At 40.5% G+C, this 24,551-nt stretch overlaps 1 protein-coding gene across 1 annotated transcript in view; it reads right to left on the bottom strand.

Annotated features, from left to right (window-relative positions):
- Nell1 (neural EGFL like 1) overlaps positions 1 to 24,551 on the bottom strand; it is an 806,688-nt gene that overhangs the window by 628,992 nt on the left and 153,145 nt on the right. The window contains exon 5 of the mRNA XM_059253364.1: positions 22,315 to 22,411. Within this exon, the coding sequence (XP_059109347.1) occupies positions 22,315 to 22,411 (97 nt within the window). The remainder of the gene's footprint in view (positions 1 to 22,314; positions 22,412 to 24,551) is intronic.

Genomic DNA, 24,551 nt, shown 5'->3' with positions numbered 1-24,551 from the left:
ATGCACAATTCAAAAGCATCAAGTTCACTCACAATGTTCTATGACTTATCACTCCAAATAAATGTTTTGTAACCATTCTCATTATCATCTGCCCCTAGCACCTGTAATCTCTGACCTTTCTGACCCAATAACTTGGTTTATTCACGAGACTGCATGCAAATGGTGTGGTAGTTAATGTCAACTGTCAGTTTGATAAAATCAGGAATCATCTGGGAGATAGCTGGGTGCTGTGGGGTTTCTTTCTGTATGTTGTGAATATGTGTGGCTTCCATTGGATAATAAATAGAGCTGCAATGGCCTATGGCAGGGCAGGATGGAGCCAGGCAGGAATATCCAAAAGAGATAATGAGAGAAGAAAGGCAGAGTGGGGAGACGCCAACCCGCCATCTAAGGAACAACATGTAATGGGACACAGGTAAAGCCACAGAACACGTGGTGATACATAGATTAATAGAAAGTTATGAGCTAGCTAGTAAGAAGCCTGAACCATAGGCCATACAGTTTGTAATTTATTTTATAAACGGCAGGACTGCAGACGGGAGAGATTAGTCTGGACAAGGTGACAGGGGCGTGGACTGAGAAACTTTCATAGTTTCTTCCATATAAACAGCTGGGCCTGCCTATGGAGAACTATATTAAATGCATGGGAAGTCCCACCCACTGTGGGTGGCACCATTCCCTGGGCGGGGCCCTGGATTATATGAAAAAGAGAAAATGAGCTGAGCACATACATGTAACACTATCTGCTTCCTGCTGTGGACTCTGTTACCAGCTGTTTCAAGTCCTCTACTGCCTTGACTGCCCCAGAATTATAGACTACACCCCTGAACTGTGAGCCACCATAAACCCTTTATCTCTTAGTTTGCTTTTGTTGGGGTGCTTAAATCACGGTAACGGAAAAAGAAACTAGGGCAAGTGTAATCACACAGTAGTTGTCTCTGTGCCCTGTGTATCTCATGTTAGTTGAAGGTTCGTTTCAACTACATTGTAGCTAGAGTTTTTCAGTCCTGCCTGGCCCATGGTCAGGACAAATCTCTCTCACCCACCAGTCCCACAGCCACTCAGACCCAACAAAGTAAACACACAGAGACTTATATTGCTTATAAACTGTATGACCGTGGAAGGCTTCTTGTTATCTAGTTCTTATATCTTAAATTAACCCATTTCTATTAATCTATAAGTTGCCACATGGCTTGTGGCTTACCGGTATCTTTTACATGTTGCTTGTCATGGTGGCGGCTAGCAGCGGCTCTCTGACTCAGCCTTCCACTTCCCAGAATTCTCCTCTCTCCTTGTCCTGCCTATACTGCCTGCCTTTATTTATTAACAAATCAGAGCAACACATTTAACATACAGAACATCCCACAGCACTACATACCTTTAATGGCTTGCTGTCTGCACACACCATGCTTTGATTATTCCTTCCTACATGAGTGGACATACTAGTTGTTTCCATATTTTGGAAACTGTGACTAATGCTACAAAGGACACTGGCATACAAAAGTAGGTCTCTGGTTTCAGTCCTTTGAGTATCAACCTAGGGGTCACATGATAATTATATGTTGTAATTTTGAGGATCAAACAAACATTTCCAGTATCTCTATCATCTTATATTCACACCCAGCAAGGTATAGGCTACAGGAACCCATGCCCTCGTTCCCACTTCGTTTTCCACTTTTAAAATGTCATAATTGTGTGATTATAGTACAGATGATTACACCATCTTGGTTTTTATTACCTTTTCCTGATTGATAATGCTGATCATCCTTTCATGGGCTCTCCTGTCATCTTCAGAGAAATGTCTATTCAGATCACTTTAACATTTTTAAATTTTTATTTACTCTTCAGTCATTTCATATAAGATTATATTCACCTTCAAACCGTTCCAACCTCTCTATTAGCATGGTTTTAATTGGTTTATTTCACATGTCCTGGATATTAGATCCTTATAAGACACATAGTTAGAAAACATTTTCTCTTATTATATGGGATTTATTTTCATATGCTTAATAATACTCTTTGATGAAGTCTAACTGACCTGCTTTTTCCTTTGCTGCTCATGCTTTTTGGTGTCATAGCTAAGACTCTACTGCAAAATGAAAGATCACAGAATTTGCCCGTTTCTATTGTTTCATGATGTTAACTCATATTTAGATTGTTGGTCCATTTGAGATAAATTTTTTTTATATGCTGTAGACAATAAACCTAGTTTTAGTCTTTCGTATGTAGAAATCCAGCAACATTTGTTGAAGAAACTATTATTTCCCCTCAGCGGTCGTAACATTCTTGTCAAAAATTAGCCAATTCCCTGGAAAGGTGGCTCAGCTGTTGGTAGCACTGGCTGCTCTTGCAGAGGACCAGATTTCATTCCCAGCACATACATGGCAGCTCACACCAGTCTGTAACTCCCACTCCAGGGGACAGGACACCCTAGTCTGATTTTTTGCAGGCTATGCAGAAGTCATGCACATGGTATATAAATATACATGCAGGCCAAACATATCTTGTTAAAAATCAAAATAGCCATAAAATACATGATTGTATTTCTAGACTCTGTTTTATTCTGTTGAAATACATATCCATCCTTATGCTAATGACCTGATGGTTAAAGCTTTGAGTGAAGTTTCAAAATGAGGAAATTAAGTTTTCCAAATATCTTTCTTCTCAAGGTTGTTTTGGACAGTAAGTACTGATAGCAGATCCATATGAATTTGGGGATCAGATTTTCCATGTTAGAATTTTGATAATATTAATCTCTCAATTAATGAAAAGAAAATGCTGGTCTGTTTATGTAGATGTATTTAATTTCTTTTTACAGAGTTTTATAGTTGTAGAAATACAAGCCTCTGTTTCCTTGTTAAAAGCATTGCCAGGTGTTTCTCTCATTTAGATACTCCTGCATGTGGACTATTCTTTTCATCTGTCTTCAGATTACTTCATGTAGTTTACAAATCATCCCGGACACTTGTGAGTTTAATTTGTAACCTGTGACTATGGAAGTCATCTGTGAGCTTTAGCAGCTTTCTTACAGATTTTTAGAATGATCTAAATCTTCCATCATTTCTGCAAACAGAGCTGGTTTTGCCTGTTCCTTTCTGATTTGAAAAAGTTCTGTTACTCCTTCATTTGCACTAGTTGGAAAATCAAGTAAGATGCTGTACAGCATTGGTGTTTTCCTCGCCTTGCTCCTGATCTTCAGAGGAAAGAGGTCAGTCCTTCTCTGTTGAGGACGATGCATGCTGTGGAGTTTTCACATACGCCCTTTATCATCTTGGGTAAGTTTCCTCCTGTTGCTAGCATTCTGAGTGTTCTCAAGACAGAGAGAATGCCCCAATTCTCATAAGTGTATTAGCTTAAAAGTTGATAAGAGTACTATTAAGAATGTCAATAATAGATATTTAACATAAACAGCCTTTGGATGTTCACTTTTGCTTTAAATAAGCTAAGTTGTTGGGAGCCAGGTAAATTGACTCTGTGACCAGCCAAACAGCCATTATGGCAGCCTGGCTGCATTGAACACTCTAGTGATACATTGGAAAAACTGCACTCTGAATGCAAAAAGTAACACAACTGCAGACAGGACCTCTGCTCCAGCCGTGACTGCTCCAGACAGTCTGCACCCCCTTCAATGTACTCTGAATGTGCCTACTCTCCGAGCTGCTATTCTCACTCAGGACAAGTGGCGGAGCACTTACTCCAATGACTCAGCAAAAGGCTGTGACTGGTCTTTATATAAGCTTATGACTGATGGAATTGAAAGCTCTATTACGACTAAAACAAAATAAAATCTTGCATTTGCATGCCATACTCACACCACAAACCCCTCCTGACTACATAGCCAGACTCTTCTGTTCTTTATTTTATTTTATGTTTGTAAGGCTTATACCATGCTGCCTCCTGGTATTGCAGAATTAGGCCCAATAGAAGGCGTTCTGTGAGTTGCTTTCTTTACCTACATGCACACTCTATTGTGAGCAGAGCAGGCTGGGCCAGTAGCATGAAAAGCAGACTGGTAGAGCAGCCCAGGAGGTGATACAACAGCAGGAGCCATGGAAAGACAGCTTAAGAGATGAAGACAATGAACAGGGGTAGGAATTGCAAGAAGTGGGAAAGGGTGGTAGAAGTATTGAGAAGGCAAAAGACAGAGATGCTACAAGAGGCTGCAAGGAGCGGAACCAGGAGCTGAAACTGCAGGGATTACAAACCCTGATTGCCAGAAGAGCTCTAGTGGGTTAAGGGCTGAGAGTTTCAACAGCCCAAGCTCAGAACTGTAATATTAGCTTCTGGTAAGAGCCAGGGTACTGACATCCAAGATGCAGAAGCTATAATGCTAGCTGATGCCAACTACTCCTTCATTGGCTGCTGCTAAAAGCCGAGGGTCACACTATCTGTTGAGTGCTGGGCCATGGGCAGACAGATCTCAGAACAATGTGCCTCTGACTGGAGTACCTAGAGTCTTTGACTTCTGAATCTTCCAGTTCTCAAGGCCTAGAGCTAGAAGCCTCTAAGTCTGTCAGACAAACCCAAAAGCCTTTGGCACACAAGGATACAGGATGACCAATACTAGAATAATTACTTCATCCACTGGATGTTTGAATCTGGTTCCAGCAAGGACCCCAGCTAGCTGACTGTCTACACTGTTAGCAATGAGGAACAGGCATTAGATTTTGTCAAGTGTGTCCTTGGTGTTGGCATGGGCTTGCAGGTTTGTTTGGTCGGTTGATTTTTGTTTTTTAGATTTTTTTTTAACTTTCATTCTACAAATTCTGATTTTTTCATATTAAACCTGCATCTAGGGTATGTTACACGGCCTTTGAACATGTTACTGTGTTCAGTTTTCTTGTGTGTTGTGAAGGATGTTACATCTATATTAAGAAATAATGGTCCATAATTTCCTTGACTTTGATATCCTTATGTGGCTTTTTGGATTCATGTTTTCTGTAAAGTTGGAGTATTATCTTCCCTTGAAACATGTTGACCTACTGCCTCTGGCCTCCATGCCTTCTGATGAGGAACTAGCTGCCAATTCAATATGACAATGTTTCTCCTCCTGTCAAGTGTCTCTTCTTTGTGTACATGTATGTACTTGCCCATATGCGTGGGTAGAGATGCATGTACATGTGTATACATGCATGTGTAGAGGCCAAAGGTCAACCTCAGGTGTCATTCCTCAGAAATTACACACTTTGCTTTTTGAGACAGAGTCTGTCATTGGCCTGGGGTTCACCGAGTAGAGTAGCCTGGCTGCCAAAAGACCCAGAGGTCCTCCTGTCTCTAGCTCCCCAGCTGAGATTACAAGAGCATGCCAATACACCTGCTTTTGTAGGTGAGTTTGGGGATTAAACATAGGTTCTTATACAGCGAACACTTTACCAGCTGAGCCATTGTCCCAGCTCTATTTGCTCTTTTGTCCAGTCTTGGTGTGGGGGTTCTCTGTGTTCATCCTACTTGGAGTTGAACTTGGAAGATTCGATTCCTGCATCTCATGGAACTTCGACAATTTCAGCCGCTGTTCTTCATACATTCTGCCTTGCCCTTTCTGTTCTGAGATCCCGAGTGGGCACCTCCATCTATTTCATGATAAATTCCAGGCCCTTGGGCTCATTTTTCTTCATTTATTTTTCTTCTTGCTTCCCAGACTTGTTAATTTTAATCATCTCATTTTCAAGCTCAGTAAGTCTTTCTCCAGCCTGCTCAAATCTGTTGTGGAATCCTTCTGGTGAATTTTTAAATTTTTAATTGTCTTTTTAGCTATGGAATATCTGATTCATTTTTATACTTCCTATTGCTATTAATATTCTTGTTTTGTTTCTACATCACTTCCCTGGTTTCCTGGGTTCCTAAACTCTGGAACATATTTAAGACCTTCAAATAAAAAAAAAAAAAAAGCTTTCACTTAATTTGAGCTTCCTCAGAGATTTTTTTTTTGCTTCATTGAATAATAATATTTCCCTCATTCATTTCTTGCCCTGTAGTTTTATTTGAACATTTTGTGACCATGTGAACACTAAAGTGCAGGGGCTCTGGATGGCAGAGTCTCCAGATGTTTTTGAGTTTTCTGGTGCTTCTTGTTTCTGGCTGCTAGCCGATGAGTGATGAGCTTGTCTGCTTCATTGGTAGTTTATTGGATGTATTTGCCAAGACGGTCTTCCTTGTCCTGTGTGCTCACTGCAGTCCATGCTCTGTTCTAGTGTTAGAAACTTCCTCGGACATCTTGAACAGTTACAGGGGCCTGGGGGAAGGGTGAATGTGCCAGAATGCCCAAGTCTTGGCAGGTTAGCATGCACTGATCCTGGGGATTAATTAGCTAGGGACATTTTCAGATCATTTCTAACCATGCGTTTAACCTGGTACATGCCACTTTCTATATACCTTAAATATGCAGGTGTTTTTAAATTACTGGAAGAAACTCTCTCCTCAGTTTCCTATTTACGTTGGGTGACCTAGTATGTGTCGTTCTTTCACCCTCTTGCCCCGTACAGCTACAGGTTATTAGCCTCGATATTTCGATTACTATCTGCCACTTTTCTCATGCTGAAGAGTTCTGAAATAATTGAGATTGAAACCAATGTCAGTTCCTCACAGTCCCTGACATTTAGAACAGACACAAAAATAACTAATGAGCAACGTCTCTACCAGCTCCACAATCTGGGTACTCCTTTCCTGCACTGAGAACAGAGTTATGTCTTTAAGACTTTCAGTGAACTGACACTATAAGACCATAGAAGTGTGAGGCAAAAGTCAGCAAGCAATCTGTGGGCTGTCCCCACCGTGTCCATGTTGTCTTTGTCCTGAGGCATGAGTTGAGTTACTATAAATTTTTGTTTTCAAACTTTCACCAAATTTATTGCTGTTCCTTTCTGCTTGCTTTCTAATGTTTTTTATTGTTGTTGTTTTGGTTTTGTTTGTTTTGAGAAAATGTCTCACTACATAGACCCAGCCTGACCCCAAACTCTCAGACATCTACATGCCTCTGTCTCCCAAGTGCTAGGATTAAAGGCGCATGGCACTATGCCCAGTCAGAACCTATTTTTTGTTTGCTTGTTTTAAATATTTTAAAAATAGGAGCATTTGTCTGCATATATGTCTGTGAACCAGATGTACAATGTCCTGGTAGCTGGCCACACCACTATATTACTGATGTCCATCTACCTGCATTTCAAGGAGCTACCCCAGTAATTATCAGAAGATAATTACTTACATCTCACAAGCTGTTGAAAATTTCTACAAAGCAAGGCAAAACTCTAATCAACACACCAATCTCTACATCGGTGACCTAAAGTTCAAGCTTTCAAACCTGTTAAATCCAAATCAATTGTTAAGTTTTATAATGAAAATTCTTAAATTCTACAGTTCAGATTCTCAACAAGTATATCTAGGTATACACAGAATCTGAGTTTTAAAGCCTTTTCATGGGATGTTTATGTTTTCCAGGATGGGGAACCAGTCGCTTCATTATAGACTCAAGAATCCAAAGAAAAGTCTGGCTTTACCAGAAAATCACTCTCTACAAGACAAGAATCAGCACTGCATTAAATGAGTTGGGTGAACACCTGATTTTCTGAAGCATGGGGAGATGGTATTTAAACAAAAGTGTACTCAAATATATGGATTATTACCCCTAAGATGATTATATTTTTACTATATATGATGTATGAAAGACTAGAAAATAAAATACAGCATGTGCATGTCTACTCAGCCTTAGTGCTGTTAACATGACTGTAGGCTTGTGTGTGCAACATCAATAAGATCCTCCATCCCTCCCTCTGAAGAAGCAAACTATTCCATAGTTGATGCTTATAATTCTGTGCAATTGTCTGTTCATATGGAACTAAATCAATAAGCAATATGTTGCATTGTATTGCATTTTTAAATATGGAAATTATTTAATACAATAATTTTCTTACAGTACTTTCTATTCTTTCAACACATCACTGACTTTATTATCTCCTTGTAAGGTTCTATTATAGTTCATTTGAGCATTCTCCTTTTGATGGACAATTAGTTGTGTGGTTTTTCAGTTTTTTGAGATGACAACAACCCAGACCTCCTATAGCTATGTTTATACATTGGTCCTTTGGTATATTACCAAGAGCTTCTTTGATAATTACATTGAGGAGCTGAAATCCTGTATAATAAGGTATACATATTACCAAAAAAAAAATCTAAATCATTCTCCTTTTTGGCTCTATCAATTAAAGTTCCTACAATGGCTCCATCACCCACATGTCCCCTCCTTTAGCAGCCTGATAGGTGAAGAAATGTTATCACATTAGCTGTCTGAGTTTGCATTCCCATGCATCCTTTGACTACACTCACCAGCTATTCCCATTCCTCCTCTGGGAAAATGTTCTCTCTCATCTTCTGTCAATGGTCCTGATGACTCTGTGAATCTTACTGATTTATAATGTGACTTTAAGGGATGCTTTTTTTTTTCTGTTTGAACCTATTCCCAAGACAGAATTTTAAATCTTATATAGTAGTAGCAGTAGTGGTAGAACCATCAATATTTTCTTTAGTGAGCTTACATTTTTAAAAAAATTTATATATCCTAATTATGGTTCCCCTCCCTCTATTCCTTCCAGTTCCTCCTGACTTCCCCTCCCATACAGATCCACTCCCTTTCTGTCTCTCATTAGAAAGCAAAATGAGATTGTAAGGGAAAATAACAAAATAAAATATAATAAGATAAAAACAAAACCCAACACACTGGAATTGGACCAAACAAACAGAAGGAAAAGAGCCCAAGAAACAGAGACCCATGTGTTTGCTCACTCAGGAATCCGTAAAAACAACTGGAAGCTGGCGGGAGAGACGGCTCAGCTGTTAAAGGCTAGGCTCACAACCCAAAACAACTGGAAGCCATAATACATGCAAAGGTCCTGGTGCAGACCCGTGCAGGCCCTGTGCATGCTGCCTCAGTTGCTGTGAGTTCACATGAGCTCTGCTCATGTTGATTTAGAGGACCTTGTTCTCCTGGTGTCCTCCATCCCTCTGGCTCTTACTCTCTTTCTGCCTCCTCTTCTGTGGGGTCCATTAGCTTACATTTTTATCTTAAGCATTCTAAATATGTACAGCTACTATGACAATGGTCATTGGCCCTTGGAGACCTGCTCTTTTCTCAAGGAAAACAGAGGGCGATGGATCTGGGGGAGAGAGAGAAGAGTGAGTGGAGAGAGGAGAAACTGTTGTTGGAATGTACTGCATGAGAGAAGAATCTACCGTCAATTTAAAAAACTAAAATATATTTTAAAATACAACTTTTCTACCCTGAGATCATAAGTAATAGAATTCAACTACAATTGCAATTGATCCTGTACAAAACGCAGGTGTATACCGAAAGTATTCCCTGACACTAAACACAGAACATTAATGTGTGTCGAACCATTCATCCCTGTGATATGTACACATTTTTAAATGAATGAAAACCATAACTTGTTGTTGATAAGGCCCCCTTTCCTCATTGTTCAGAAACAGCACTGCAGTCATGCAGCGAGCCTCCCAAGCTGCTGCATCTTCTGACACGGCCTTTTCCAGCCTCCTCTGCGCTTTCTTGGTTTATAGGCTGCTCTTTGCAGTGATAGCATGCTCTATGGCTTTGCAATAACTTTATAATAAGCTTTCAGACCCAAAAGAACAAATTCTTCCTTTTTCTTCTTCAGAAAATGTCTTCATTATTCTCTGCTTCTGGTCTTCCATTAGGATTCTAGAATCCACTTATAGATTCCATCACACGCACACATATACAATTCCGTTGTGGAATTATTACAAGTTCACTGAAGCTAGCGATCACTGTGGAAATTTGTGACATTTTAACTATGTCAAGGTTTCTTCTCCAATAATATAATACCACTTCTCCCTATGTAGATATTCTTCAGTGATTTCTTAAAAGATTTTAACTCTTTGGGAATTTCACACAGTATATTTTGATTATATTCACCCCTTCCCTAACTCCTCTGAGATCTAACTCCATTCCTGCTTTCCCACATCCAGTTCTGTGACCACTACTTTTCTTTAAACACGTTGAGTCCAATTTGTGTTATCCACTTAATTCCTGAATGTAGGTGACATACCAGGGCACGGGTGACCTGCCAGTGTGTAGGTGTGGATGTGAGTGTCAGTGTGGGTGTGGGTGTTAGTATGGGTGTGGGTGTTAGTGTAAATGTGTGAATGAGTGTGAGTGTCAGTGTGGGTATGAGGGGTTGGTGTGGATATAGGTGTGGATGTAGGTGGGGGGTTGGTGTGGATGTGGGTATTAGTGTGGGTGTGAGCATGGCTGTGGGTGTGAGTGTGGGTGTGGGTATTAGTGTGAATGTTGATGTCTCTTTAGTGTGGGTGTGAGCATGGCTGTGGGTGTGAGTGTGGGTGTGGGTATTAGTGTGGATGTTGGTGTCTCTTTAGTGTGGGTGTGGGTGTTAGTGTGGGTGTGGGTGTTAGTGTAGGTGTTGGTGTGGGTGTTAGTGTGGGTATTAGTGTGGGTGCTGGTGTGGGTGTTACTGTGGATATAGGTGTAGGTGTGAGTGTGTGTGTTAGTATGGGTGTGAGTATGGGTATGGGGGGTTGGTGTGGGTGTGGGGAGTTGGTGCGGATGTGGGTATAGGTGTAGGCGTTAGTGTGTGTCTTAATATGAGTGTTAGTGTGGGTGTGAGTGTTAGTATGGGTGTGGGTGTGGGGCATTCATGTGACTGTGTGTATGTGGGGTTGGTGTGGATATTGGTGCGGATGTAGGTGTGGGTGTTAATGTTAGTGTGGGTGTTAGTTTGAGTCTGGTGTGAACGTTGGTGTGGGTGTGAGTGGGGGGCTTTTTGTGAGTCTGAGTATGAGTGTGGATGTGAGTCTGAGTATGGGTGTGGGGGCATTGGTGTGAGTCTGGTGTGAGTGTTGGTCTACCTACCAGGGGTCACACCTTTAAAGAAAATTGACTCTCCCCTCTCAGCATCGAGCAACTGCTAATAGCTTCTCAGCTAGAGGTGAGACTTCATACTCACATCCACTCTCCTTGCTTGGATTTTGTCTGGCTGGAGCTCTCACGGGTCTTATGCATACTGTCTGCCACTATAGTTCATGTGTGCAGCTTCTGTTGTGCCCAGAAAACATAACTGCACTGTAATCATCTACCTGCCCTGGCCCCCTCTCCTGTGATAATTCCTTAGCCTTGGGAGGCTGGGGAGACACAGATGTCCTATTTAGGGTGTTTTTTAAAAAATGAAATGGTAAATGTGCCTAGCATTCATATTGTATTTGATTTGGTGATCTGTTGACACTATAAACGGTACTTTGGATTTATCCACAACTTGGAGTTTTTGCTGCAGCAATACAACTGGCTATTTCTCTGATTTTACACCTATCACTTATTCTGTACTCTCTTGTCAGTATTAATAATTTGAGAATGCTCCTTTTATATGGACAATTTAAAAATTTGTGAATAATTCCACTTCTTTTAAAGACGTCTTGCTTTGCTGGTGGCCTCAAATCCCCAGCCAACACAGAGGCAGTGATGATAAGCACGACATAGTTACTGGCTTTGATAGGAGCACTCCATGTTTAACTGCAAGCCTGATATTTTACATGTGTTTATTTTATATACCCTATTAGTTCAGTGAAACTTCCTTCCATTGCTAGCTTGCTAAGAATCTTTTACCATGAGTCAATATTGAATGTCATCAATGCTCTTCTTCTCTGCCTCTTGAGATGACCCCGAAACCTCTACTTTTGTCTGTTTAATGTGGAAGATTATATTAACACAGTAATATATTAAAAACAAATTTGCATTGTTGAAATAACCAATTTGTGTGCTCTCTCTGTGTGTTTTACACACACACACACACACACACACACACATACACACACACACATACACACACACACACACTTTCTTTAGATCTTTTAACATTATCTGTTCAAAGGTAAGCCAGCTTGTGCAATCCTTCTATAAGCAGTTTTAACTGAGCTGGTAAATCAAGACCACATATCCTCATGAGTCAGACAGGAAGTACTCTCTTGTACACTGTTCTCCAGAAGGGATGATATAGAATTGGGTTATTGCCTGAATGTGCTGCAACTGAATGTCACAGGGCTTCTTAGCTACAGGGTTGTTTGGTGGACACAGTGGATGACAAAAATATCCCAAAACGTTGCCCCTCATAGATGTTCCAACAAAAGATGGCATCTATTTGTCATGCTCTCAAGACAAAAATGGACTTGTAACTGTTTAGGACACTGTGATGCTACAAAACAAACACCATAAAAGTTTCAAGCCTGGGTCGCAGTGGCCCAGCACATTTCTGCTTTAGCTCTGGAAAAATCTACTCAGCTGTCAGGTATAAAAGCCGGACCAGCATTCTGAAAAATGGGAGAGATCCAAGAGAGGTGAGCTATCCCAACTATGGTCATTGTAGAAGAGTCAGAAAACCCAGGAACTGGTGTGAGTTCCTCAGGTGAACCTTATAAGAAAGCAAGAGTTCTCAGTCAGACACAGCCCTGGTCACAAGCAGAGAGCTCCACAGGGCCCTGCTTCCAGGGGTGGACTGTGTGTGATTTCCTGGCATCAAAACCCGAGGCTGCAGATACTGAGTCATAAACTCACTTGTTCTAATGAGAATAAGACTGCCTGTGTTCTGCTGTGGGATGGTCTGTATGTCAAATGTGTTGCTGATTGGTCAGTAAATAAATCACTGATTGGCCATTGGCTAGGCAGGAAGTATAGGCGGGACAAGGAGAAGAATTCTGGGAAGTGGAAGGCTGAGGGAGAGACACTGCCAGCCGCCACCATGACAAGCCGCATGTGAAGATGCCAGTAAGCCACACGCCATGTGGCAAGGTATAGATTTATGGAAATGGATTAATTTAAGCTGTAAGAACAGTTAGCAAGAAGCCTGCCACGACCATACAGTTTGTAAGCAATATAAGTCTCTGTGTTTACTTGGTTGGGTCTGAATGGCTGTGGGACTGGCAGGTGAGAGAGATTTGCCCTGACCATGGTGGGCCAGGCAGGAAAACTCTAGCAACAGTGTTCACTGGGGTGATTTATATTTTTTTAATGGTAATGTTTTCTTCTCAATTTCCACTTTATTATTATAAAGTTAATATGTGATTATTATTTTAATTTTAATATTACTTATTGGTGTGCATCTTTTCACAACCCTTGTTTTCATACCTTTCTCTCACTTTCTCTTTTTTTAAAGATTTATTTATTTTCAATTCATGTGTATGAGTCTTGGCCTGTGTTGTTTGTGCACTACCTGTGTGTGTTGCCTGCAGAGGCCAGAAGAGGACATCAGATCCTCAGAACGGGAGTCCCAGGTAGTTGTGAGGCACTGTGTGAGCGCTGGGAAACAAATCCCCAGTCCTTGACAGGAACAGTAAGTGCTCTCAGTCTCAGGCTTCCGACATTACCATGTTTTTCTTGCTCAAACTTCTAGATTTATCTATTTTAAAAACCAAGTTTGGTGGATTTTTACTTTGCCTGATCATTATACTAATTTCTGCTCTATATGCTCATTCTTTCATGCCTCTTACTATCTTTGGACCAACTTTATAGCTTTTGTCCGACTTCCTAATCTGTATACTTAGCTCATTAAAGGTGAGCATTTCCTCTGAGAATGAATCTTTCTCAACTTTTTCCTTTCACTCTAGTGCACACTTCTCTTGCCTTAAACCAGACTATGACTTTTGTTTGTTTGTTTGTTTGGTTGGTTTTGGTTTTGTGAGACAGGGGTTTTCTATGCAGCTCTGGCTGTCCTCAATCTCACTCTGTAGACCAGGCTGGCCTCAAAGTCCCAGAAATCTGCCTGTTTCTGCTTCCCAAGTGCTGGGATTAAAGATGTGCGCCACCACAGCATACCAGACTGACATTCAAGAAGGTCTCCACATCCCTACATGATTAAAAGTGAGGTGTCAATTACTTCCCCCAGATTCACTACTGCTGTAATGAAATTTCACTGTCCTCATAGAACGTGATCCATGAATCATCCCCATGAGTCCTGTGAAGACTCATCTGTGGCTTTTGTGTTGTCAGTGATCCCATGTATGATTTTTATAGAGATATAGTTTGCTAATTGTGTTATGTGTTAGTTACTGAATTTATAGACAGTGTGACACAGATATGATAAGTATTATGATAAGTAGGTTGTGTCACTCATATGTTTACTAACTTTTGCCTGCTTCATCCATAGATTACTCATTGGAATACACTAAAAAATCACTCAGTTGATAGATTTACTCATTTTCCTTACATTACCTATTATGCATATAGGTATATGTATTTAGTATCTTCATCAAAGAATAATGTGCACATAAAAATACATAAATCATAAAGGTACCACTGATGAGTTAACCTGGCCTGAACGTGTTATGGAATTGCTACCTAATTCAACAATCAAGGCCTGGATGATACTTCACAGGCCCCTTATCTCCATCCTAGCCCTCACTCCTCCCTTCCCAGCAAGAGCCTGGGTGTTAGCACTGCATATCAGGTCCCTTCCTGAGCATCAGTTTAGCAGAACAGTGAGCACTCTGTCCACTCTGTTGTGAACTCACTACCTGTGAGGTTCAACCACATGGCCACTACACAGTATTAATTACTGCATGGAATATACTTCTTAATAATGCTGCAATTCACACAGCTCATACTTGCAATGGGTTTCTTTATTTTTCTGTTATGGATATTGCTGTTAAAAACATTTTATAGGACTAGAAAGATGACTCTAAAGAGCACTTGCTGCTCTTTCAGAAGAATGGGATTCTATTCCCAGAACCCATATGATACACATACATACATGCAGGCAAAACACTCATAAACATAAAACAAATATAAATAAATCTTTATAAAAACATTTTTGTCTGTGTGAGTACATGCATGCAGGCATGTGTGATGGGTTTATACTAAGGAATATTATTCTTGTTTGGTCATAAACAGACAGATGTCTATTTCATTAATGCACACATGCATATACTAAACATCTTTCCATATCATTTAAGCCATTTTGCACTCACACTTACAGTGAATGAAGGTTCTAGTTGCTTCACATTCCAGCAAAACACCTGCTCATGTCAGTCTTAATGAAGGTTCTAGTTGCTCCACATTCCAGCAAAACACCTGCTCATGTCAGTCTTGTTAAGGTTCGCTTTCTGATCAGAATTCAGTAGCATCCCGATATGGTTTTCTCACCCTGATTACTAATCAGATGGATTCCTTTTCCTGCATTTACCAGCCTTTTGGGTATTCCCTTCTGTGATGTGCCTGAAAGCATGTGTGTCTGCTCTTTAGTTAGACGGATGTTTCATTGACTTGAAGGCTTCTCTACATTGGTGTGGATCAAAGTTCTTTGGAGAATGTAACTGCTAGTAACAGCTCCAACTGTGTTATGATGTGCCTTTTTTTTACTCTTAGTAATGTGTTTTTACTAAAAAGAATCCATTTCATTATTTTAATAAATTCCACTGTAGCCACCTACTTCTTTGTGGTTACTATGTTCTCTTTAAAGCTTCCTTTTCCACAGCAAGGCAGCAAAGATATTCTTCTATGGTAACTTTCACTCCTGTTTTGGGTTGGACTTTTGAATTGAAATTGGTTTCACACAAGGGGCAAAGTAAGAGTCAAAGTTAGCTGTTCCTCCTGGGAACCTCAGATGATGAAGCACCCTATCCTATCCACCACAGTTATCCTTCCCCTCCACGCTACCCTGCTGATGCACACATTTTGAGGGTCCCTCATTAAGCCTGTGCACTTGTCGAGTTGTTTATGGATGTGCAGTAACCTCTGGGCTTTGAAATTGATGTCCTCAGTGCTTCCCCAGCCTCCTCGAGCTACTTTTGACCCATTTTTCTTTGTAAAACACTGCTTTCCTGTTAACGTTTCAAATAGCTGCTGCATTAAGGAGGCACAGCATGAACTGAATCTTAGGAGTCCATTTGAACCCACAGTTCTAACCCTGCATCTGAGTACCTTTTCTGTATTTTTCAAAAAAATAAATAAAGGTTTTCTTATTAAATGTGTCGCTTGTTGTTTTCACACACGTTAACAGTGCATTCTGATTACCCTCTTCCCCACCTCCTCCCTCGTCTCCCTCCCCCCATCAGCCACCTCTTCTCCCTACAGATCCCCCACATCCATGTCTTCTTGTCTTCTTTTGAGAACCATTGCTTTCAACCAGAACCTTTTGTGTGCCCCTGGGTTTGGGACTCTCCACTGGAGCCTGGCAGGCTCACCAATCATTGCTCAACTATGACTATTCAGAACTAGAGTGTTTGACCTGCTAGTCTATGTTAAATATTTCTCTCTTCCCACCTTAGTTCTGGCCAATGGAGGATTTGGGACTGGGCTTCACCTCTGCCATTCAGACTGTTCTCAAATTCATGGGCTTAAGTGATTCTCATGCCTCAGCCTACCAAGGAGCTGGGGCTTCAGGGACATGCCACTAGATCCAGACTGATGGAGAGGTTGTTTGGTGGATAGTTTGTCTTAATCCCCACTTTCTCTTATACTTAACTTTGTCATTTAACATGATTTCTATTATTTGGCCTTGGTTTACATTTTTCACATATAAACTTAACATCTACAAAAGTGAGTCAATTCCTCCATTCTTTTTGTGCTTCAAATAATTCTTATTGTAATTCTGGTGCTATTTCTAATCTTATTTTTCTAAAATTAGGTAACATTATTACTAATCAAATAATAATTATCCATGTTTGTGAATGCTCTCAATATTTCTTTACCAATTCATTTTTTAAGATTGTTTTAAATTGTGTGTGTGTGTGTGTGTGTGTGTGTGTGTGTGTGTGGTATGTGTTTGTGTGTGGGTATGAACACACAAAGGAAGATGCCTACAGAGTCCAGAAGAGGATGTCACCTGGACTTGGGTTTACACGTGATTGTAAGCCTCCCAACATGGGTGCTATGAACCAAACCTGGGTCCTCTCAAAGAACGACAGACACCATTAACTACTGCGCCATCTCTCCAACACATCTCTACTGATTCTTCACCTATTTAACAATATATGCTTTCTTCTGAGATATTTTTTTTAAATTAAAACCTATTGGTCATAAACCAAGAGTTTTGTTTTTCTTCTGATGTTTTTATCTTACCATCATCCTCAGCTACACATTAAGCTGTGTCTGCACAGTTACTTTGAATAGTTGTTTCCTCCCCAAAATTTGAAAATTGTTCCATCCTGTCTTTTGACTTCTGCTTTTGCTATTTAAAATCTATCTTTTTCATCCAAGCCATTCTTTTGCTTTAAAATTTTGTCTTTTTCATTGGCTACTTCTAATATCTTCTTTGTATAATACATTATTAAAAATCTTTCAAAGAGTCCTTTCCTCCTTACATTCGAGGTTTGCAATGTACTACGGCAAAGCAGCCCTTCGAGAGAGGAACTCTACTTCTTTACCCCTGGACTACAGATTCTACCACGTGACTTGTTTTGGACAATGACCCATTAACCATGGGATCAATCAACATAGCCTTTGATTGCACAAATACCGGATCTTGCTTTATCCCGATGCTCAGAGTCCTAAGGCTACCATGTGAAGATGCCTGAGCTCTGCCATTGGAGAGTGAGATGCCAGAGGAAGGAGCATGAAGGGGCATCTTGGCTCACCTTGCCACCTGCTGAGGGGCCAGCTGACCACAGGCTCTCCAGGGAACCCAGCAGGCACAAGGCTAGCCAATCAAAAACAGAAATGCTACTGGCCCTCGGAGCTAAGTAACACTATTCTTAATTTTCTAAGTGCCTTGGTGGCCTGTGACAGGTAACACAGTGTGCATTCCTTTGACTTTCAGTAACGATATTCAACGTGTTTTGACAATGCAGAAAAATCTTAACAATTATATTTATAATAGCTCCTGTAACATTTTTCTCTCTTAAATTCTCTAAATTTAACTAGGAAATTAATTAAACATTCTGTATTCCTAATTTTTTCACAAAGGTATGCAAATAAATATGTAACATGTATCTATATAAATGCATGTATTAGATATCTATTTGAATATGTAGTAGGTCCCATACATATATACGTATCTGTGAACACACATTAAACAGGTATATAAAATTTATATTTATCTTTATTTTCTGCATTTTAACTTCTTCTTTCCTTCCTTACCTCTGCAGAGCTATCAGAGGAATGACCTTTGCAATAAATGCCCTTGCATGGATGCTCTCCCCACCTGTGTCTCAGCTAATGTTTAGCAGACTCACTTTAGCAAACTCTCAAGTCTTATCTCACCCAACAACTAGAGTTTTCATTTCTAAAAATGTTTTCAGTTCAATCACTCCCAGTCAAATTTATCATCTCTGGTTAGAATACATTCTTTAATGTTGTGCTTCTCTACCCATCTCAAATCTAGGGATTAAAAAAAATTGCTAATTTCATTTCTGTAGTCCTTGAAGGACTAATCAAACAATATCTCATTCTTTCACATTGTCACCCATAAACCCCTACTTTCAACAATTAGTCAGTGGGATACTTGGAGGGTGACTTCTCCAAAGTTAATTTGCATTATTCATCAGAAACCGCAAGGTACCAACCAAGGACCACCTGAAGATCATTTATATTCAAGGATGCATTAAACCTAGGGTGGCACCCACATGATGACAGGGCAGGGGTTAAACTCTCAGAAAGCATCCTCTTTTCTCATCTGGAGAAGAGGGGGGATCAGGTTGGTTTCTGGACTATCTGGCTTGCTGAGTAATAGATTCCCTCTGCCTCCCCTCCTCTGAGCCCTAGCTTTAGTTCAGAAGTTTCCATCCAATTCTCTAGACTGTTGGAATTCAGTATTCCAACTAGAGTTTTCGTACACTGGTAATAGGGGTACAAAATGCCTCACACAGTTTGTAAAATAATTTGGCAGTTTCCTATAAATTTGAACATTGATTTCTGACTTGGTGATCTCACACCTACATATTTACATAAGTGAACAAAACCTTTTACTCACACAAAAATCTATCTGCAAATAGATAGTGGCTTTATTTATAAGTGCTAAAAATTGAAAAGCACTCAATTTTATATCAGTTGAGAAATGGCTTAACAAGTGTGTATGTCTTTGTTAGCTTTTATTATCAACTTGATATATCCCAGAGTCACCTGAGATGAGAGTCTCAATCGAGGGTCACTCAGATGAGACTGGTGTGTGGGCATGTCTATGGGAGATGTTCTTAACTGTCAAGTGACACTGGGGTTGGGGGTGTCCAGCCTGCTGTGGGTCATGCCATTTCCTCACAGGCAGTCGTGGTCTATATAATAAAGCTACCTAATTATAAGTCTGAGAGCAAACCAGCAAGCAGCACTCCTCTATAGTTTCTGATTCCAGTTCCAGCTGGAGTGTCTGCCCTGACTTCCATCAATGATGGACTATAATATAGAGTAGAAGCCAAATAAATCTTTTCTTCCCCTAAATTGCTCAGTCATGATATTTATCATAGCAACAAAAAGTAAAGTTATATACTGTAGTTTATTCATACTGGAAAACTGGGACATTGTTCAACAATAGAAAAAAAGTAAACCACCCATAAACATAAGAACCTGGGTGAATTCCAATGTGCATAATTATACAAATGTCTATATGAACAACTGATTTCATTTATAGAACATTCTGGAAAAACAAAATTAAAGAGTCAGAACAGACAAGTGGTTCGAGATAAGAAGAACAGGAGGAGAAACCTGGAGATGTTGGGAGTTAACTCTTTATCTTCATATCATTTGCATGGATGAACTAAAATTTCTCAAAATCACAAACCTGTACATTAAGAGAGGCAACTTTTACTATGTGTAAATTATATCTTAATTTTTAAAGGAAAAAACAAGGTGCTATGTTTCTAGTTTGGAATATATTCTCCTGGTTCTTATCTCTTCTCCATATTATTTAGTCCCTAGGGATTTTTCGGTAAGTACAATGATGAATCTTAAAAGATTTCACCTGTATTTTGTCAGGCATTTATAAGTATTTCAAATCAGGAGGACTTTTAAAATATCAAGTCTGTCCTATTGCCAGAGGCAAAATCTGTCATTCTTTACCGAACAAGAGTATTTTAAAATTTCATGGTGTTAAGTTTTCAGTTCATTTTATCACAGTACCTTTATGTTTCCACAAAAGAAAAAATAAAAAACACAACAATGCAGTTACTATGTCGTCTTCATAGCCAAGAAAACCAAACTCAAAGAAGCTGAGATTTTTGAATAGATGTGTAAGAATAGGTACTTGTCCCAGATTCAATTAACATGTATGCTGATGATAGACCCAATCTTTTCTATTGCCGTGATAAAACACCAGGACAAAGGCAACTTATAAAAAAGAAAGAGTTTAATCGTGCTTACAATTCTAGAGGATTAGAATCTATGACAGTGATTGAAGGTACTGTGGCAGGCAGCTAGATCAGCAGCTGAGAGCCCTCATCTCAATCCACAAACAGGAAGCCAGCCAAGAAAGCTAGCTCCAGTGGTTCTGGCCATAGTCTTTGGCAACCTCAGAACTAGGTCCCAGTAACATACCTCCTCCAACAAGGCCACGTCTTCTAACCCTTCCCAAACAGTTCCACCAACTGGGAATCAAGTATTCAAACATGTAAATATATAGCACCAGTTATTTGAATCTCCCAGAATTAAGAGTTTAATAAGATGCACCCAAAGAGTCATTTTTGCTCTGGATCACCAAGGACAAAAAGCTGAGTGGTTTATCCAAGGGGCATGCAATACAGTGAGGTCCTAAGGTAAACCACTTAGCTCTCTGTCTAGTTTCAAAATATTAACTTTGTAGAATCATTATGCCATTAAGGGAGTGAATAATAACCATGTGTATTCTGTAAGTGTTCAATAGTCATTACCATGCCCTTCCACTGGTATAATTGTGTACATACAACCAGCAACATTGCCAGGATCTAAAGCATAGAGGACATCACAGAAGAGGGGGTGGAAAGACTGTAAGAGCCAGAGGCTCGGGAAGTCACTATGAGTCTGTGTCTCCTAGACACCACAGAGAAGCTTTACCCATGATGCCACAACAATGTGGCTCCCTAACAAGCCCCCAAACAATAACAACACCAATAAACATGCAAATGTGGAAGGAAGAACTCTCAAGGGACCCCTTCACTGACAATGAACTATGGGCAACTAACCACTGCTGAGAGAGGGAGAATTACTTTCCCAGGAATGAACTCCCCCTAATTGATTATCCAACGCCAAGGAGTTAGTGCTGAGATTATACACCTACAAATGACACCCAATGGACTCAGCATGTTATATTTATGCATGTATGTATAACATTAATAACTGCCTTAGTTACTTTTCTATTGCTAGGAAGAGACACCATGACCAAGGCAACTTACAAAAGAGCATTTAATTTAGGGCTCATGCTTCCAGGGGGCAGTAGAGTCCATGATCATCATGCCAGGGAACATGGCAGCAGGCAGGCAGGCATGGTATTGGGCAGGAGGTGGCAGCTTACATGTTGAGACAACAAACACGAGGCAACTTACTGAGAGAACTTACTGGAAATTGCATGGGCTTCTGAAACTTCAAAACCCACCCCTAGTGACACACCTCCTCCAACAAACCACACCTTTAATACTCCCCAAACAGTTCCACCAACTGAGGACCAACTTTCAAATATAGGAGCCTATGGGGGCCATTCTCATTCAAACCACCACAATAATAATAATAAAAAAGGCCATGATTTTGAGAGGAAGGGTCAGGGAGATGTGAGAGAGGCTGAAGAGGAAAGGGAGAAATGATTTAATTATAATTAGAATATATTCTAATTAAAATTATAGAAAAGGTGGAGCTCTGGGAGTCCAATTAGCAAGAAAGAGGAGGGTTTATATGAGCGAGAATTGTTGAGACCAAGGTTGGATAAAGCACAGGGACAAATAGCCAAACGAATGGAAACACATGAACTATGAACCAATGGCTGAGGGGTCCCCAACTGGATCAGGCCCTCTGAATGGGTGAGATAGTTGATTGGCTTGATCTGTTTGGGAGGCATCCAGGCAGTGGGACCGGGTCCTGTGCTCATTCCATGAGTTGGCTGTTTGAAACCTGGGGCTTATGCAGGGACACTTGGCTCAGCCTGGGAGGAGGGGACTGGACCTGCCTGGACTGAGCCTACCAGGTTGATCTCAGTCCTCGGAGGAGGCTTTGCCCTGGAGGAGGTGGGAATAGGGGGTAGGTTGGGGAGAAGGAGAGAGGGGGCGGGAGGGGGGAGAACAAGGGAATCCATGGGTGATATGTAGAACTGAATTGTATTGCAAAATAAAATTAAAAAAATTATAGAAAAAAAGAAAACGGAGCATTTCTCAACATACATGAAAATCAGAGCTTACTTTGAAAAAGCCATGCTTTTGGTTGCGTTGCCCAAGCCACAGGTTGCTTCCTGGAGGAAGGTTGGTCTCTGGAGGGTCTATCACACGTTCGTAGATCCTGTAGGAACAATGAACATAGTTGCTAATAGAGGGACTTGAAGCAGACCCCAGAGGTGCCATGCTGGTTGCATACTTGTACATAGCTGTTAGTTTGAAGAGGTTAATATGTGGCACATTTTAAGTGGCAGGTCCCATGAGAGAGATCTTCTTCATGACAGTGCTGGGCACATTGTCTAGGCACCTTGTGTCTTTCTTTTCTCCCTTACCACAGAGTTAGGGGTGTGAATAAGAAAACAGCATTTGGAATGTCTACTCTGAGCAATTACCCCTGCAGAGAAGGAAAGTGATTTTATCCAAATGTTACAGGTAGAAGAGCTGAGGTAGAGAGAATGTAAGCATGTTCACTGAGTGCAGCCAGCAGGGATAAAGTATGTGTCCAGCACTGTGGTAAAGCCCTCATCTCTGGGCTCCAATGCCCAGGTAACCTAAGTATCTGTTGCACTCTAGTTTTGGGGATGTAGCCACTGCTCACTTCTACAACACCCAAAAGAACCCTATAAATGATTGGATAGAAACTGCCCATTAAGACATCACATCGATACTCAATCACAAGGTTGATTAAACATGCCTTATGCTCCAAACACCACAATGAGCAATAGGAAAAATAAAGCAATGAGGTTTGGACAGATGGACACATACAGTCCTGTACATGAAACTGAAGACAGCATCCTGGAACACCTAACATATCCCAGGCATACTCACACAGAAGATGGGATTTCAGGAACAACTCACTGTCTTGGTTCTGCCCTGCCAACACCAGCTAATCAGTGAGATCTTAAAATCTATGCTTTCTAGAGACCAGCTGATCACAAGCCTCCATTTTCCGCATGGCAAACACCACTCAGTACCTGTTCTAGTTTGCTGTGACAAAAATCAACTTGGGTGGAATGGGTTTACTCAACTTGCATAAGCTGGAAGCAGAAACCATGGAGGAATGGTGCTCACTGGCTTGCTCACAGGCTCACAGTCTGCTTCCTTTCTTATACAACCCAGGCCTACTTGCCCAGGGATAGTACCACCCACAATGGCCCACATCAATCATTAATCAAGGAAATGCCCGCCCGCGCCCCCCCGCCCCCCGCATGTCCATAAGGCCAATCTGATAGAGGCAATTCCTCAGCTGCGGTTCTCTCTTTTCAGATGTGTCAGGTTGACTGCCAAGATTAGCATCACAGTGCTGGAAGTCCAGATGACTCTCAATGGGGTGAGATGGAGAGAGCTGTACATTTCAATTCCAAGTGAGAGCCCTATCTACTCCTGCGTTCCACATCCTTTACTTGGGTCATTCCTCATGTATGTCAGGACCTCCACACCATGATGGAGCTGACTGCCCCTTGCTAGATGGTGGAGGGTAAAGTGTTTCTCTAGAAGGTTCTCAGAAGGAAAATGTGGAAGAACTGAAGACTTCCAATTGTACAAGGAAAGTGAAAGATGATGAAACTGTTGTAATCGGGGCTGTCATACTACAGCCTTTTATCCAAGCTGTGCAGCTCATAACTGCATTTCCAGAACTGCAATTTGGAAGACTGCGTGCAAACCCTTGTTGGGAACATGAAACACATCAGGGCTTTTCCCACTAATTATCTCTCCATTATAAATGGAAACTCAAAACATAATTAAGGAGATATACATTTCCCTTAAGAAGATAGGCTATGTTTTCTTCACAGGAATTCAATCTTTTCTGTGTGTTGAATGAATCTTTTTGGATGAAACAATTTGTCAAAGCTGCTTTAGTGCAACAATATATTACATCCTTCTTCTTAAAGAGTTCCCAACTTCAATATAGTGGAAAAACTAGAAACAAGCCAAATAACAGCAAAAGAGAAAAAAGCGCAAGTTATAAAATATATCAGCTTCTAAGAATTTACTACAGTCATTAAAAATGATAAATATGCAGATTGTGAAAATGGAAAAATATATACAAAATAAGTTTCACTAGAGGACATAAAATATAAAGTTATTTATGCACTGTGGAGATAACGATGGAAAAATTATGTTTGACTTTGGTGGATACGAAAAAGGCTAGAGAGAAATGGAGACCACTGTGTTTAGAGGAAGAGGCAGAAACAATTTTCTACAAGGCTGTTTGCCTAATAAATTGAAAATGCTGTCAAACCGTTTACCTTAGCCTGCATTTT

Source organism: Peromyscus eremicus, chromosome 1 (genome assembly GCF_949786415.1).
Source record: "Peromyscus eremicus chromosome 1, PerEre_H2_v1, whole genome shotgun sequence".
Lineage (NCBI taxonomy): Eukaryota > Metazoa > Chordata > Mammalia > Rodentia > Cricetidae > Peromyscus > Peromyscus eremicus.
Note: the sequence above shows the minus strand (reverse complement) of the source record. Positions and strands in the feature narration are given on the sequence as shown.